The sequence below is a fragment of the Phycomyces blakesleeanus genome (genome assembly GCF_001638985.1).
Source record: "Phycomyces blakesleeanus NRRL 1555(-) unplaced genomic scaffold PHYBLscaffold_38, whole genome shotgun sequence".
Classification (NCBI taxonomy): domain Eukaryota; kingdom Fungi; phylum Mucoromycota; class Mucoromycetes; order Mucorales; family Phycomycetaceae; genus Phycomyces; species Phycomyces blakesleeanus.
In genome coordinates this window covers 261694-279526 of record NW_017265168.1, presented here as the reverse complement: position 1 = coordinate 279526, position 17833 = coordinate 261694, and the positions used below count along the sequence as shown (strand labels likewise).

The 17833-nt window shown below is 33.3% G+C and overlaps 7 protein-coding genes and 1 non-coding gene across 8 annotated transcripts; 4 read left to right on the top strand and 4 right to left on the bottom strand.

The window, feature by feature from the left end:
• Positions 1–145: 145 nt before the first annotated feature.
• PHYBLDRAFT_175486 (hypothetical protein) lies at positions 146–1297 on the top strand (the record flags this gene model as incomplete). Its single annotated transcript, XM_018437500.1, has 4 exons — positions 146–302; positions 385–510; positions 600–767; positions 846–1297. The coding sequence occupies 4 exons, from the start codon at positions 146–148 to the stop codon at positions 1295–1297; spliced, it is 903 nt and encodes a 300-aa protein (XP_018284232.1).
• A 1778-nt stretch (positions 1298–3075) lies between these two features.
• PHYBLDRAFT_152758 (hypothetical protein) lies at positions 3076–4715 on the bottom strand (the record flags this gene model as incomplete). The annotated part of the gene is made up of 6 exons (XM_018432988.1): positions 3076–3280; positions 3461–3624; positions 3702–3917; positions 3983–4126; positions 4238–4288; positions 4347–4715. 6 exons carry the CDS (start codon positions 4713–4715, stop codon positions 3076–3078), a joined length of 1149 nt encoding a protein of 382 aa, XP_018284231.1.
• Positions 4716–7366: 2651 nt separating this feature from the next.
• On the bottom strand, positions 7367–8139 carry PHYBLDRAFT_70975 (hypothetical protein; the record flags this gene model as incomplete). Its single annotated transcript, XM_018442378.1, has 4 exons — positions 7367–7594; positions 7630–7826; positions 7879–7894; positions 7948–8139. The coding sequence occupies 4 exons, from the start codon at positions 8137–8139 to the stop codon at positions 7367–7369; spliced, it is 633 nt and encodes a 210-aa protein (XP_018284230.1).
• Positions 8140–8620: 481 nt separating this feature from the next.
• PHYBLDRAFT_175482 (hypothetical protein) lies at positions 8621–11704 on the top strand (the record flags this gene model as incomplete). The annotated part of the gene is made up of 5 exons (XM_018437499.1): positions 8621–8768; positions 8946–9134; positions 9192–9614; positions 10326–10916; positions 11103–11704. 5 exons carry the CDS (start codon positions 8621–8623, stop codon positions 11702–11704), a joined length of 1953 nt encoding a protein of 650 aa, XP_018284229.1.
• Positions 11705–11888: 184 nt separating this feature from the next.
• On the bottom strand, positions 11889–13015 carry PHYBLDRAFT_70977 (hypothetical protein; the record flags this gene model as incomplete). Its single annotated transcript, XM_018442379.1, has 4 exons — positions 11889–12053; positions 12128–12313; positions 12385–12690; positions 12743–13015. The coding sequence occupies 4 exons, from the start codon at positions 13013–13015 to the stop codon at positions 11889–11891; spliced, it is 930 nt and encodes a 309-aa protein (XP_018284228.1).
• A 478-nt stretch (positions 13016–13493) lies between these two features.
• Positions 13494–14697, top strand: PHYBLDRAFT_175480 (hypothetical protein; the record flags this gene model as incomplete). The annotated part of the gene is made up of 7 exons (XM_018437498.1): positions 13494–13506; positions 13583–13639; positions 13712–13773; positions 13839–13887; positions 13964–14031; positions 14242–14326; positions 14627–14697. 7 exons carry the CDS (start codon positions 13494–13496, stop codon positions 14695–14697), a joined length of 405 nt encoding a protein of 134 aa, XP_018284227.1.
• Positions 14698–15260: 563 nt separating this feature from the next.
• Positions 15261–16434, top strand: PHYBLDRAFT_73953 (hypothetical protein; the record flags this gene model as incomplete). Its single annotated transcript, XM_018442955.1, has 6 exons — positions 15261–15326; positions 15507–15521; positions 15617–15733; positions 16150–16174; positions 16217–16264; positions 16361–16434. The coding sequence occupies 6 exons, from the start codon at positions 15261–15263 to the stop codon at positions 16432–16434; spliced, it is 345 nt and encodes a 114-aa protein (XP_018284226.1).
• Positions 16435–16901: 467 nt separating this feature from the next.
• Positions 16902–16974, bottom strand: PHYBLDRAFT_t283. The gene has a single exon. It is a non-coding gene; the product is annotated as a tRNA-Met (tRNA).
• Positions 16975–17833: the final 859 nt, after the last annotated feature.

Sequence of the window (17833 nt, the reverse complement as noted above, 5' to 3'; positions counted from 1 at the left end):
TTTTCGACAATTTTATTGGTTATTGAGAGTTGTGTAGCATCAGAACAAGATATCAAACTCAAATTTAATAAAATAAACTGTATCTGAATATATTTTTGTCTTTCTTACTGTTAAACTATAATATTTTTCATATAACTCTTAAGTAATGACATCAATCCATCAATCAAAGAAAACACATTTATGCTTCTGTTCTGTTTGCAAGAACAAATCTGGCGGATGCAATAAAGTATCTATTCAGACATTTAAATTGCACAAGAGAAAAGAGGATGCTGAACTTAATGATTATTATAACAGTAAGAGATGTAAGAATTGTATAATCTGTTTTATATCTTTGAATCATGAATTATTTGTGTCTCAATTAATAACATATATAACATACTATAGCAGTGATTACAACTTCAATTGAAACTATCCCTGAGACTATTCAAGAAACTATTTCTGATGTTATTATTGATGATGAACAATACTTTGAGGCCGTAGACGATTTCAGTGACATGGATTATGACTTTAGTAAAAAAAAACTTTTTATTTTATTTTTTATTTTTTATTTTTTTTTTGTTTTTTTTTCAAGTCTAACTTATTTTGTTATACTTTGGTAGACTTAGAAAACAGCACGGAAACAGATATGAGCGCACCAATTATTACTCAAGTCTTACCTATTTCTGAAGCTGACAATGTGTTTGGCAATCAAGAAGACAAAGATTCTAATGATATTGATTCTGATGAAGACGATGATGACAATGTTGAAAATAATATTGAGGACAAAGGTGTGTACTTTTTTTATGAATAGGGCTTGGCTATTTAATGATTCACTGAATATTAATACATTTTTTTCTAAAATAAAGCATACTTCTCTGAATCAAACTCAGAGTTGAGTTTCATTCATTGTTTTATTGTAAAGATTCTTGTGCTGTTTGTATCATTGTACGTAGTTGACGAAGGTGCCATTATTCTCATTGCCATCATGAACAAAATCCTTGAGCTGTTCAGAGATCCATTCCACCTTTCTGTTAGCATCCCTGGTCTCAAAAGCATGGCAGGTTTTAATACTTTCACAAATGGGATCAAAAAATATATTGCATGCAGTGAGTGCCATGGCATTTATAAAAACAATGGATCCACTCCTCCTTGTTGTACATTCCGCAAGTTTGGCACAAATAATCTTTGCAACAGCACCTTGTTCAAATCAGGAAGACAGTCCACAATTCCTAAAAGAACTTATGTTTACCACTCTGTTGTTAAGTCAATAACATCTCTGCTCTCTCGCCCTGAATTCAAACGCCAGATCAATTCATAAAACCGTGGTCCAAAAGTAGAGGGGACCATGTTTGACATATATGACAGTGCAATGTGGAGCGAACTGAAAGATATTGATGACGTTCCTTTTGTTGACAGCAACCACTCATTGATGTTGACCATGAACATCGACTGGTTCCAACTGTTTGATGGAGTCATATATTTTTGTGGTGCTATTTACCTTGCTGTAAATAATCTTCCTTGTGATGTCGAATTCAAAAAGGAAAACGTGATCCTTGTTGGATTGATGCCTGGTCCAAAAGAAGCAAAGACATCTGAAATCAACAGTTACCTGAGGCACTTGGTAGACGAGTTGGAGAAGTTGTATGCCAGCATCAAGATCAAGACAAACGACTGCCTGCATGGTACTACTGTTTGCGCTGTCCTCCTCATGGTTGCTTGTGACATTCCCACTGCTAGGAAAGTATGTGGATTCACATTCCATACAAGTACTAATGCATGTCCCAAGTGCTCCCATCAATTCTCCCGACTAGCTGGAACAAGTTCTGTTGATTACTCCGGATTTGATTTCTCAAAGTGACTCCTTCGCACTAAGAATGATAATTGTAAGAATGCTGAGATCTGGAGAAATGCAACCACTCAAACTGAAAGACATCGTCTTGAAGTAGAAAATGGTGTTTGCTGGTCCAAACTGTATCATCTTCAATATTTTGATGCTGTCTGCTGCACAATCATTGATCCAATGCACAATCTCTTTTTGGACACTGCCAAAAGAATGATGGAGAAATGGTTAGCAGATGGAGTAGTTGACAACAAAAAACTTGTTGCCATGCAAAAGGTTGTTGAGAAAATGGTGTTGCTGCTGGGTTATACTGTATTGAAGACCAAGATCGCAAAGGGATTCCCTTTCATGAAGGCAGACGAGTGAAAGTCGTGGTGCCTTGTGTACTCTCCAGTTGTGCTGAAAGATGTCTTGCCACCAAGAATGTATAAGAACTGGATGTTTTTTGTGGACGCATGTTGGCACCTCAGCAAGCCCAGCATTTCTTGAGACGATGTGAAAAAAGCACATGTATCATTAGAGAAGTTTTGTCAAGGCTGTCAGCATATTTACAGCCATGATCTACTCTCTCCTCATATGCACCTTCACCTTCATCTCCAGCAAACACTTACCAACTTTGGGCCTGTGTAAGGATACTGGTTGTTCAGTTTTGAGCGATATAACAGTGTTCTAAAAAATGTCAAAACAAATTGTCATACAGGTTTTGAAATAACATATATGAAAACTTTCATCAAAGATACCCATAAAGGCGATATTGTTTATGATTTGTTGAAGACAGCAGGCCCGTTCTATTTCTCCAGCATTTTCAGCAAATTAGTTAATACATGTAGTAATACTGTTTCCCACACAAGTACAACAGACGTTTACAATGGATTCTCTCTTCTGGATTTTCTTGATACTGTGGAAAACCCATATCTGTCAATTCGTAGTAACGAGCCCTTGCCTACATCCACCCTTCCTCTGAAAAAAATCTTTCCAAACAATGCCAAGACAGGAATACAATTGTTTGGTAGAGTACTACCAGGTTGCATATGATGATCCCACCATCTCTAGCTGCAAAGACAATATCAACGGAATGGCCTTCATCAATGACTGAATTGAAACCCTGAAATCTGTCAATCTTCTAGGTCAGATCTTCAAAGGATGTAAGGGAACAAATGGGCGTGGATCTTATGTACAAGCTATGTTCATTGAAGGGCAAAATGGAGAAAAGTATGCATATGTTGGTGAGATTCAGTATCTATTTGTTCATTCATTTAGTCCACTCGTTTCAACTCCACATCACGGAAACCTCCAAAGTATCCAGCATACTTTTGCGTATGTAAAGTGATACAAGGCTTTGCAAGTAACAAGTAGACAACTTGGAGGTGTGGAAATTTGGGGTCCTGCATTTTCTGCACCTGATTTCCAGAGCATATTGCCTGTACATCGCTTTCTCCTTCCTGTTGCAATTGTAGACTTCTAAACAAAACAAAAAGTCAATAAGAAGCTCATAATTCCTTTATCTAGAAAAATCAATTCCTAATATATGTATATATAATTACTATCTAATTTTTTCTTTTTAATAATATTTAATGACTTTTATTTGTATGTGAAATGAAAAAAGAAGAGAAAGAAAGGGAATAATATTTATTTTATTACATTTGGATTGCCCATTCAGAGATTATGGCAGACATATTACGTGATACAGGTGTATTCTTAATAGATGTCAGACGCCTGATCATTTGTAGCTTTGACATTGTTGTCACCTGCAGCTCATCGTTAGTTTGCATGATCTTATCAATTATGCTGAGGAGCTTGTTGAGCTATATTTATTTTATTGAAGATTTTTTTTAGTATTCAGTTCTTTCTTATTAAATCATTCTTTTTATTCTAAGAAAACTATCTCATCGCTCCTCCAGCTGGGAGGAGCAACCTGAAGAGTACGCTGCTTGTACCCTGGAGAGATCACCTCACTGTCCAATTCTCCATCTGACATCACGTCTTTCTCAATGAGACACTCATAGACCTTCTCATCTGGGTTACCCTGCTTGTACCCTATCTTGCAATCAATGATCGGCCAATTGTCATTATAAACTCCAAGACGGCGCAAATGAATCTAAAAAAAATTAAACAAGAACAAGTTAAAAAGAGATTCTTTTTTTTTATAGTTGATATAATTACCTCTATGCGTCTACTGTTGGAGCACACTTTATAGTTTTTGGCCGTTGCTTGGGCAGGAGTCATGTTCATTGTCCAGTAAATGTACTTGTAGTTGTTTTTTATCTTCTCAACTACAAGTCCAGACCAAACACCAGCAGCCATTGGCTGAGAGAGAATATAATCTCTCAAGTAGTTGATAACCTCAACGTTGTTGGTATGGTCAATTTTTTCATTAGTATTCTATCTCTTCTTGCCCTTGCTTTCAGCAATTAGCACCGGGTTGTTAGAGACGAAGTTTCTCTTCCACATTCTTTCATTGATGAATCCCTATTTTTATTTTTATTTTAGATGATGTGATACCACAAAACAACAAGCACACACTTACTAAAACAATCGCATTCATTTCATTAGAAGGATTCTGCCCTGTTGAAGGAACCAGTACAGAACCACTCGCAGACTCATGAGACACAGCACTGAGCTGTTGAGCCAGACAAGCCTGCTGAGCATTAATGATATCAAGGATTGCAATAGTACTTGCATTGCCATTGTCATAGACACTGCCAGCTCTGGATTGGATGACAACCAAGAGATCAATAATCCTGTTTTCTAGTTCAGGATCTGCCACCTGGTTGACAGCTTGGGGTCTTGGGGCAATGTCTGCCTGCTGAACACGATCAGTAGCAACATGATGGACAGAAGGTTCAGCCTTTTCTCTTCCTCCGTGGGTTGAGTTTCTGGTAGAGTTTAAAGACATTTCTCTATATATTGACATTAGTAAAAAAAATAACACAACAGAAATTGATTTATAATGAAATGAACTATTTTCTATATATTAAATAAAATATAAAGGCATATAAAATAAGTTACGGTAAGAGTGAGCATAAGAGTATCAGAGAAGTTGGAAAATAAAATAAAACATTGGCTTTAAATACCTCTTATGTTTCAGAACTGACACCGGCAGCTCAAGTTGGTACTTAACAATAACCAGTAATGATTTAATTCGTTTGGAATAAAGCCTACTGGGTTTGGTTACATATATTTTGTGTTGGATTCATTTGTTTTAGATGATAAACATAATTCTAAACATATTATTAAATATATAAGATGTAAAATAATTATCTTCATAGTTGCTTATATGTAACCTAAAGAAGACAGTCTTTTATTCAAGAATCATATATATTGTTGTGGTGGTTGAAGTTGAAGAAGTTTTTAAGAGGAAGAATTGAAGATTTGAAATTAGGAACGAAGATTCGTGAGAACTTGTGTAGGTTTTGTTTATTGAGAAAGATTTTGTATCAAAGTTTGACAAGGTTCCTACACTGAACTCCTACTGCTATTTATATTATTTTGGATCAGGAAAATTATATGACTGGGGTCAGGTAATCGATCCTATCTGAGCCTTAATCTGAGCAACGTGATCTTGGGATAATTAATGTATGATTAATTATATAAATGTGTGTAGTCCCAATGAAGTATTAACATCGAAAGTAAATGTGTTTATGAGTTATAATTATGCTTATAATAATCCACTGATGTATCCCATATTATGGTGATATCATCATATGAAATATAATCACTATCATGCATGCTAAACCTGTGTGTTAAATAATAAAGTAATCGGTAGACACCTTTGACTGGAATAGCTGAGGCCTTATATTATTTCCTTCAGACTTATTCTCAATTACAGCAGTAGTCAATACTCATTTACAACATATATCATTCCTCTAGCTACTATACTTTAAACACAATAATTTTTAATTACAACACTTCTTTAGTATATTTCCATAGATTATATGTGATATACTAGATCAAAACCCGAATTCAAGGATCTATTGAGTTTATAGCAGCAAAAAAAAAGGAATTAGGGACATATACTTTAATTTATAATAGACTCTAATAAATTCTGAGAATTAAATGAGTTTTATTTGATTTTCTCTGACTGTTTCTTTTTGTTCTTTTTTCTTTTTTCCTTTTATTTTTTCTCTCTTCCCTTGTCTTTTTGTTTACTTTTCTTATTCTTTTTAAAGCTGTGATAAGAATTTTATATATACACTTTGTTTCTGTTTTTTTTATTTTACTTTAAATAACTCTTAATATTTCTAAAGACACTTACTTTACAAAATATCTTAGATTTTTCACAGCAGTTATCAGAGTGTATTAGCTCACAAAGGTAAATGAAGAAATAAAATATATTTTATGATCCATTGCTGATCATTGAATTTTGATCACTAGGCATGATCAGCTCTTTTGACAATGAGACATTACAATGATGATCCAATTTAAAACCTTTAAGTCGCAATAGACTTGGTAAGTTCAAATATTTAAAAAAAATATGTTGATTGTCTACATAAACTTTATATACTTACCATTATTATGTACTTTTCAGATTTACAATGTCGTCTTTCTTACTCTAATGTTAAATAGATGAGAAAAACCTTGGCTTGGTACATAAACTTACTAGAATCAATATCTTTTTTTACTAAGCATAATATCAATATATTTTCTATTTAATCTAATATTCTTTAAATATGCAGAGAATTGTGTTAGTGCTAACTTTATCTATATATATTTTATGTCTTCATTAGATACTTATATCTCTCATACATTTTTTAGAAAAGACAAAAATAATATCACTCACTCCATAGACATGTGGTATTTATTTAAATTGATTGATATTAATTTCGTAAGATCCAAAGGAGCTTTTTTGTCTTTCTGCTTCTTCATTTTAAAAGGTAAGCCATAATATTAATATTTGTATAAATGAATATTAGTATTCAATGCTGATATTCAGAGCAAATACACAATTTAAAAATAAATAGTATCATATACCTAAGAATTAGAGCATATTATTAGAGAATATATTTCAAGAAATTTTTTTTCAATAAAACAATAAGCATCAATAAACTATTTCCCATACACTATCTATAAATAAACAAATATAAAGTACACTTTTTGGATCAATGAAAAGAATCCATTTGAGTTGCAAATGAAGTGAATGTGCAATAAAATATGTGCCAGATACAGAATAAAATAATAAACTTTGGGTGCTAGTGAAGGCTATATACTTCTTCGATTGACTTTTAAAGAGAAACGGATTGAATGCCCAATAAAATGCATGCTAGATACGGGATAGAATAATAAACTTCGGATGCTAGTGGAGGATATATACTTCTTCGATTAATGTTAAAACACAGATAGACACAGCATTAGACCAAAAAAAAGTAGCTGTCTTTAATTGATATTTCAGAAAAAAATTGAGTTTAACAGAACTTCATGTCCGCGCTTAGCACTTTCTATTCTCTGAATATATTTGTTTTATAGCTATAGCACAGGTGTCCTATCTTGTATGCTAAAATTAAATTAAATCCTGGGATTTATTTCAAGAATCACTCAGAATTTTGCCCCCTATCCCATACGGGATTCGGGGTTGCTTTTGCAGTGTTCAGAGATATAGCAGTTGATAGTAATATGTAAAGGTCTGAATCGACTGTTGTGAAGAAGATGTGAGAGCCATTGAATGATTGGTACTGCACTTTTGTCATTGGTAATCATATATGCAACAGGAAATCCTTTTTGGTTACAGAGTGGCGAGTTACAAGAGAGTACATGATCTAGGAACTTCTTGCAGAGATTCTGTGTGTGACATCAAGACAGAATGACTCTGTTACTCTCATTATTCCAACCTGTAAAGGGGATTGGAAGCCAAATGCAAACAAATCTTTGTTGTCATTGAGAGGAGAAAGAGTGGCAGTAAAGATGCAATAGTTATTCACAGAAAGTTTCACGTTTATCCAAACTGCAAGTGAGTCTTTTTTGTTTGATACAAATATATACAACAGAGCTTTCATCTGTATTTTTTCATAAACTTTTAATAAATAAAACAGTTCTTTTCTTATATTGTCTACACAACAACTCACTCGAGCACAAAGTTCCCTACAAAAAAAGCAAAAAATATGTTCTACACACCTTCTTCATCTTGTTATAACTCTTTTCATAATTTGGCTTTCTAACGCCCACACCCAGCTCTCTATTTGATGGAGAGTAGAAATTCTGGTATTTCTACAACTGCTTCCACTTCTCAGTTGCTGTTCAATAATCTTAATTGCCTCAGCAGGCAAAGGGATGGTTCTGATTTCTGATTTATGATCAGGAACATGGTTTTTATGCTCCTTTGTCATACAAAAAGTAACAATATGGGGATTACTAATGTATTGCTTAATCAGAAAGAGAGCAGTACATTGGCAAGCCTTGGAGTTTTTTTGTGCTGGTCAAATATCTCGTTCTGATTCATAGATGCCTGCACAGTGGCACTGTCTGGTTTCCTGAAATATGTATTGCTTGGAGTCAAGAACTCTCTTTTTATTCCATTTAGTTGAGCAAAGAGTGTTGATTCGGTCAAGGCATTGTGTCCATTCCACTGGAAAAACACCCCTGAATACACTAGTGCCAAAATAATTCAGTGATAGTGTATATGTGGAGTATATTTCATCTCAGCACTGCTTTTTGTGTTCAAATAAAAAAACCTGCTTTTACTACATTCTATTGGCTCGGATATAGCAAGCAACAAAAGTTATTTTATTTATTACTATAAAGTCTTTGTGAATAGATAAATGTAACACATGTTTCCCTTTTATTTCATTATTAAAAAACACAAACGTCATGTCTTCTACTATCAAACAAAACTTTGAAGAGTGCTATTGTACCAAGTGCATTAAAAATTATAATGGATACACCTTAGTGTCAAAGAGAACTGCCCAGCGTCATGGCAAGAAAGCAGCTTTAAAAGATGCTATCAGAAGTGAACTTGGTATGTCATTTATAGTATAAAATTTGCATTTTTATATACTAATAGCTTTTATATTAAACACAGGTGTGCAGAGACATGTAATGAACGTTGATGCGGAGTATAAGACATTTTTATTTGGGTATCAAAAAAAAACAACTTTCTTATTATATTCCATATTTGTAGCTATTGTAGTCTAAGAATCTGGATCTGTAGAAGTTCTTGCATGTCAGTCGGACTTACCCACTTTGGATATCTCCCCTATGTCAGTTGACTATGAGGTCGATGTCGATTTCAATGACATGGACTTTGAGTATGAGAGCAATGAGAATGCCAAAGATACTGTTGATATTGATGTTGAAGAAGTCGACACTGAATGTTTGTATGAAAGTCAAAAAAATCTAAAAAAAGTCAAAAAAATTAGTATTTTTTTATATTTTTAAATAGACATGTTTTCAAACACTAGTATGCCTGAGAATCCTGTACACAGATTCATTGCAACATTCACTGTGCTATTTGCATCCCGCTACGTGGTCAACAAGGGTGCAGTTGTCTTGATTGAGTTCATCAACAAGCTCTTGAAGATTTACAAGCAGGACTTTCAGCTTCCCACGAGTCTGCCTGGTCTTCAGCATATGACGGGATTCTGTGAGCTCTCCAAGGCCATAAGACGATTTGTGGCCTGCGAGGATTGCCATGCAATTTACAAAGAAAATCAATCTGTTCCTCCTTGCTGCGTCTTTGTAAAGACAGGTGCTTGTGCAGCTTGTAACTGTGAATTGACAAAGAAATCTTTGTCTGGTGCTTTGGTTCCCAAGCGTAGTTTCCATTACCAGTCCATCAAAAATGCGTTCAAGATTCTTTTTAATCGTCCAGGCTTCGAAGAAAAGATACATCAATAGAATACAGAGCCAAAATTAGTAGACACAATGTGCGATGTGTATGACAGTGCGGTTTGGAAAGAACTCAAGGATAGTAATGGTGCTTCATTTGTTGAGCAGCCTTGTTCGCTGATGCTGACACTCAATATCGACTGGTTCCAGCCGTTTGATAAAGTTACATACTCCTGTGGTGCAATCTACTTGGCCATTAACAACTTGTCTTGCAGTGACCGGTTTAAAGCCGAGAACGTAATTCTCATAGGACTTATGCCTGGTCCCAAGGAGCCTAAAACCAATGAGATAAATAACTATCTTGAGCCAATAGTAGATGAGTTGATACAGCTGTATTGTGGGGTAAGAATCCCAACATTCGAGTCTCTTGCTGGCAAAGTGATTTGTGCTGCATTGATGATGGTTGCCTGCGACATCCCAGCTGCCAGAAAGACTAGCAGATTCACTGTGCATAATAGCACTTGCACATGCTTTAAGTGCAACCATCATTTTACTCGCCTTGACAGCACAAACAAGGTTGATTTCCGTGGATTTAATAAGTCTGAGTGGTGTTGTCATAACTGTGAGGAGAATAGGCTGCATGCTGAGGAGTGGAAGAACGCAGTTACCATCTCAGAAAGGCAGCATCTGGAAATCAAAAATGGTGTTTGATGGTTGCAGTTGCACTGCCTTGGATACTTTGATCTAGTACGTGGAACGATCATTGATCTCATGCACAACCTGTTCTTGGGGACAGCAAAAAGAATGATGGATCAGTGGATTGAACGTGGTGTTTTTGGAGACAGAGATTTTACCGCCATGCAAAAGATAGCTGATAAGATGATTGTACCAAGGGGATATACTGCATTGAAAAGCAAAATTGGCAAAAAATTTGCATTTATGAAAGCAGACGAGCGGAAGTCGTGGGTATTGATATATTCTCCTGTGGTGTTGAAGTCGGTGCTCTCATCCTTGCATTTCAATAACTGGGTTGATTTTGTCCATGCATGCCATCACCTTGTAAAGCCCAGCATTACATTTGATGATATTAATACCGCCCATAGACATCTCGAAAAATTTTGTGAAAAATGCAACAAAATTTACATCGCCACAATCCTTACCTGTAATATGCACTTACACCTCCATATTCAAGAAACTATTCTCGATTTTGGACCAGTGTATAGTTATTGGCTCTTTGCATTTGAGAGATACAATTGCCTACTCAAGAATATCAGCACAAACGGCAAGAACGGTTTTAAAGCCACATTTATGAGATGCTTTGTTGAAGATATATACAAAAGTGATTTTTTTAATTCTGCTCTCACATGTCTCACTCAAGCTCCCTTTCTTCCTGTCCTTTCCAAACTTGTCTGTTGATCTACACCTGTCCTTACCTCGCCATCTGCCTCCTCCACAATTTTTCAGCCACCATTCATTTTGCAAGCATTTGTGGATTCTTCTGAAACTACCAGAATTTCTATCTTAGGCAACGAACCTCTCCCACCTACATCCTTCCCACTTTCAGTTAGTAAACCTTCTTCAACGGGTGATCTTGATTATCCCCATTTGTTGGAATACTACAAACTCACGTACCTCACTCCTGATCTCGTCCATTATCAAAATGCTGCTGCCTCTCCATTCTTTGTCGACAATCAGATTATAAAGTTGAAATCAATCAATATTCTTGGCCAAGTGTACTATGGCAATAATGGCACCACTGGCCGTGGATCATATGTCCAATCATTGTTTCTTGGCAGAGATAGAAGTAAAGAAACAACCTTCACTTGTCAAATCAAGTATATCTTCATTCATTCATTTACTTCTCCTCCAATGTTGCCCTACTATGAAGCCGATTTCACGCATCATGATCAACATGTATTTGTGTTTGTCAACTGGCTTCCATTACTTGGAGATAAATCACGAGAGAAAGATGGAGTTGATATTTGTGGTTCAACACCTTTGCCATCAAACTATCATTCAATTTTGTCTGTACATAGAATCTCTTTAGAAGTAGCAATTGCTAATTATACAACAGGACTTGTCCAAAAAAAAACTGGTAATTGCCTTACCAAAAAAGCTTTATGCTAAAAAAAAAACAATAATAAATATCCTTTCTTTCTTTTCTTTCTTTTTTAAAAAAGAAAAATTAAAGTAAATGACGATAACAAAAAAGCACAGAGAAAAATAATTACTATCTCTATATAAATCGTCAGCATTGAGTTTGTGAAGATGAGAATAAATAAGATGAGATAAACAATGATTTTTATTATTTTTATTGTGGCCCATCTCTAAGGGTCCATGGAGGGAAACATAACGCAATGTCATTGGGAACTGGTTTCTCAGACAGGCTGACAAGATTTCTGTCTAACAACTGGTGAATGTTGTTACCCAAGTTTTCTTTCACAATCTCATCAATGTTGAAGATGAGGTTGTTAAACTAAAAACATATTTATATATAATATGTTAAATATTATTCAAATATAGAAAATTATTTCTTGCAAAATTATTTACCTCATCACTTCTCCAAAAAGGACGGGTAACCTTTACAATGTGCTTGCAAGGTCTCCCAGGAAACTCATCCTCTGACTCGCCTTCAGACATTGCTGATCTGATCATCAGCCCAGAACAGTTTCTCTTCATTAAAGCATCAATGACATCCTTGTTTAACACATATGCCATTACGCGGCGGTTGAAGTGCTGTAATTTTATATATATATTAATATTAATTCTATGGTTAAATTTGGGATGAAATATAAAACAACACTCACTTCAGTTTCTCTTGCAGCTCGTCTTCCACGAGCGTTAGTGGCAGCTCGCACCATAGGATCTTCTCTGTCCTTACGAGTTGTGCTCTGGAAGTTTGTGTGCACCATAGTACGGAATTTGCTTGTTTTTATACCCTGCCCAACAAACTTTGGGAGCAGGTAACCAAGAAGATTGGCAACAATCTCCTTGTTAAGGCTTATATTAAAGAAGACATCCATTTCCCACCTTGGCTTTGCCTCGTTGGCACTGACAAGGGCAGGATCATTGGAAGTAAATTTGTCCCTCCGCATGTACCCTCGAATCAACTTCTATTTAACAAAAATGGTTAATGGTTAGAATATTGGATATAGTAATACTTACAAAGACTTTGTCCTTGTTTTCACAGCTGATTTCAGAAGCGATATCAGCAGGAATTATGACAATGGAACTGGCAGCAACAGAAGGATTATCAAGAGAAACAGAAACAGATGTCTGGGATCCATTTCCTTGTCCAAAGCCAGCACAAATGGCTTTATGCATTGTGGTGAGTTCACCACGTACATCAACCATGGATTTCTCCATTTCTTTCATCTTGGCTAAAAGATTTTTGTATTCATCAGATGAATTAGGAGCAATTTGGTGTATTCCAGTCATGATCTATAATATTAAATAAAGTATATTTTTCAGTTATTTAATTTTTAACTTTTAATTCACAATGTTTGATTTAAAATTAATGATTTATTTCTTACATACAAGCAAGTATGTATGTGAGCAAGTGAAGAAGTGGAAGAGAGAGAGTGTGTGTGTGTATGTAAGCAAGAAGTGTTATGATATTCCAAACAACTTCTTTATATAAGTATACTAAATAGAACTGTAAATATATCAAAAATATCCTCTTGTAACTTTGGGATGACAATCTGTCATTATATTATCTTTTTGGACTCAATTGGTTTTTTTTTTCTTTTTTGGTTCAAACATACACACTTCTTTTCTTTTCTTTTTTTATCTTGTCCTTCCTATTTCCCGTTTTGTTCTTTTATCTTTTTTATTCTTTTTTTTTCTGATTTCGGTTTTGTTTCATTTTTTCTTGAATTCATTTTTTCTCTCTCTCTTTCCAACTTTTATTATATTCATGCGTTTTTCTGGTAAGACATATTTTATTGGCAAAATAAAATACTTCCTTACAAACAATAAAATAATTAATTCATTTCACTACAATAGGCAAGCACATACTTACTCTGCCTCTCTTACACTTTTATATTCCTCCGTTTTTTTTTGGTAAGACGATCTCTTTAAAATACTATATATATACATACAACTAAAAGATAATAATTGTTTATGTTGTCATAGACACTCGCGTTTTAACTTCTTCTGATGCATCCTCTTCACAATGGCCATCTGGATTAGTCAAGGTTAGTAAATATACTTTATGCCATCATCCTATAAAATTATTCTAACTTTTTTTTCTTTCTTATAGGCCATATTGCCAAAAATACTCTCTGCAATTAAACACAGCCATGAAAATGGTAATATTTTATTTTACTTTACTTTATTTTTATTTACTTTTTATATTTATCTAAGAAAATATGACTTTTATTATAGATGAACAACCCTCTCTCAAACATGCCATGCATCAAGAACTACCATCCCATGTTACTGTCATTGATATGGTAAGTCTTCTTTTTCTTTTATTCTTTTTATATGTACTATAATATTATTTATGCTGTATATTAATGTAATACAATATTCTACTAGAGACTATATCACCTCTTGACAAGTACTATCGATGTTTACATATAAATTGTTTTGCTTTAGGTATGTAAATTAATTATTCTATTGCCTAATTTACCTGAATTAATTTCCTCTGATCCTTTTTATAGTCAAAGAAAATCGGAACAAACGCCATGTTTAACATTCTCAGTGTCTTTTTGTTCAACTCATTTGTTTCTAGTATTTTCAATATAAGTATATATTAAGTATATATTGATTTGCAAAAATTACTGAAAAGTATACTATCAAAACTATATAACTAATATATTGCCCATATTTTTTAAAGGCTGTTGCATCCTAGCAAAAAAATCCCATTATTTTTATTTTTTAGTGCTTTTTTCTATGCAGCAATCCTCAAAATAAAACAGTATCAAAGAGCCCACAGAAGAAGTAGCCAAAATATATAATACTATCACAAGACCATCAACCTAGAATTATTCTATTATTCTTTTTCAATAAACTTTAAATGAAACCAAAACAACCCAATAATTACAGGATATCAAATTTATGAGAGTATGTTACAGGCTGAGAGCAATAAAGAGGCTTTTGTAATTGGATATATTTGAACAAAAAGTAGTGTATAGGTACCTATACTCTAGTATCAAAGATATGTGTAACTATAGTAAGGAGAACCCCATCAGATCCAGGATCAGCTTGCACTTTAAAGTATTTTAATAAAACTATAAGTTTTACACAAACGCCTATAGTGTACATATGTAATTACCATATGGAGAATACAAATTGGTCATATTTGCAGCACCTTGCTTTGACACCACACTAGTGTTCAGCTCGTCACGAACCTAATGTCTAAGGTACTCTGCCCATAGTTTACAGGTCACCCAAATCCATGCATATTTTTAAACTAAACACATTGGTATACACATTCCTACACATGTGTATGTGAACCCATTTTTCTAGTGCTCACTAGCTTTAACAGATACGACTACATTAAAAGAAGGCGATTTGATTCCTTCCAAAGTACTGTTGACTAAAACATTTTGAATGTTTGAAATATTATAAATAATATGATCAGACATGTTGAGATTTATGTTTAGAATAACAAAGGTGAAGGAGGAGAAATTAGAAGAGACAAAAAATAAACTTTTCAAAAGCCACTGCAAAGCCTCAAATGATTAGTTTCAAACTCGTGTCAGAGTTGACATCAGTGAACAAAATTGGTAGTTATAAGCAACTAGTATGAGTTGACTTTTTAGGTTAAAAGATCTTGACTTTACCGATTGGTCTTTCATATATGTTTTAGATGTTTAAGATAGTGAATATACTTGTAGAAGATATTACTGGACAACAGACATCTAAGACATATTATTATAGCTATTCTTTTAGCCAGAAATCAATTATCATCTTATATAAATAGTCAAGAAATATCACTGTAAGAAAAAATATGCAAGTTTTTTAAAAAAACTTACAACTCGTGGTAAAATCCTTACAACTTCTTTAATCTCCTATAAGCTTTACCATGTTTAGGACGCTTTAAGCCTAATTAAGCACATTGATTCTAATGTTGAAATAAGAGTTTGGTCACAGAAGACTCTTGAGGTTATATTAGAAAATCAAAAGCTCACAAGATATATAATTGGTCTGGTAAAACTATTTCTGCTGAATATCACTCTACCATTTTTTGAAGAAAATAAAACACCTTAATAAGGCTTGCTGTGATGTACAAACACTTGTAAATGAAATTACAATAGAATTCTAGTAGTAAAAAACGACTTAGCAGAATTTATGCTAACTTTACACTCATACTCAGTTATTGTACTGCGGCTTAGACTTCTTTTCTCAAAAGTAAACACTAAGTGCTTTTTAACTACATTAACATTTTTTTATGATCCTTAATCAAGATTATAAAAACAATGATACTTTTAACTATGCTGCATACTACGTAACATTGCTATAGAAAAATACTGCTACATAGATGTGAAGATCAGTGAAAAGATATTATAAATGTTAATAGCTTTTATAGTTTATTACTAATCAAACTTCATTTCAATTATAATTAGGCTCATATCATCCAGACCATTAAAGGTATGAATACTCAAAATAAAAGTATTGATATAGTGTAACAAGAATCAAATACAAAGCTTTGTATTATTTCATGTTCATTCAATATCAAAGGTATGTTATTTAAAGTAAATTCATTCAGATCACAAATACTAAAGTTCTTTTTTCTTCTTTTTTTCTTTCTTTATGTATAGTTGTAAATTATTTCAGTTATTGCTATTGTTTTTTTACTTCTTTCATGCAATATTTCTCAAGTAGTTAGCAGAATTCCTAAAAGACATTGAAGTACTTAGACACATACTAGGGCATCTTTTACCCCAAAATTTTCAACTTAAGAAAATAAAATAAAAAGTTTTGACTATAATTTCAGCAGAATTCTATTTTTCAATAAAGCTTTTTTTTTAATAAACTTGAGTATATATAACTTCCTAATAAAGATATAATCCCTGGATATACAGGAAAAACATTGTAACACTAATGGTTAAATACTGGATTTCTATTGACCAAAACAAAGTTATAATGGCTGTGTTTCAAATTCTGCCATTTCTTATAGTGTATATTTAATAAAAAAGCATCTTGATTGTTATCAAAAAAACTATTCTTAAAACTTGACGATCCCCAGTGGTATTGATTCTACGACTTAGTTACAAGTGCCAGAAAAGAAATACCAGATCGAGACTTGACACCCAACCCAGATCAGGAATGACATAAAGGCAGAACAACTCGACATAACAAAAACGTAAAAAGACATTGCTCCCTGCCAGGATCGAACTGGCGACCTTCAGATTATGAGACTAACGCGCTGCCAACTGCGCTAAGGAAGCATTTTTGGCTTAGAAACGGGGTGTTATTTAAAAAATCAACGTGTAACAAATTTCTGTTGTCTGGCGGTGTGGTAACTGCAGAATTCTTTGTAATTCTAGAAAATTATATTCTATTATTATTTTTTGATTTTCCAACGGCGGTCAAGGCTAAATGGAAAGCAATTTTTCTATTCGTAGAGCAAAGCACCAACAAGTACAACGAAAAGGCATCATTCTGTTAACAATAACTTCAAGCAATCACACATAGTATCTTATTTTCTCACTATATTTACCTAAACAAATCAACTTGGAATTAATATTATTTTTATTATATATTCTTACAAACATAATTATCTTCATGATTATGACTTAATAATTATTTAATTTTATTTGTACTTAATAATAATAAAGAACAAATCACATTTAATGGATTGTGAATTATACAACTTTTATTATATTTTTTTTATAATTTTATTTATTTAATTCTTCAACAAGTCAATTGCAAAACTATAAATATTGCAATACTTGTATTTAATAAATATAGAATTTTTTTCATCTTATTTTTTGACAACAAGTTCTCTTAATATTTAATGCTGTTGATATTTTACTTGCTTGATTATTTAAGTATATAGAGTCAAGTCTATTGAGATTGATCAATAGTCACTGCAAAAGACCACTGATTTTAGTTCCTGAAAACCTGCAAAAATTTTACTACAATTTTCGATTTTTAATTTTTTCAAATAATTTCTATTTTTTTCTGTTGTGATTTCAGATTGCTCTTTTTTAGTTGTAAATCACACTACCATCATTATTTTGGCCATCAAATTACACAATTGGGTTTTTTTTATATTATACACTTCTTTGATATAATTCTAAATTA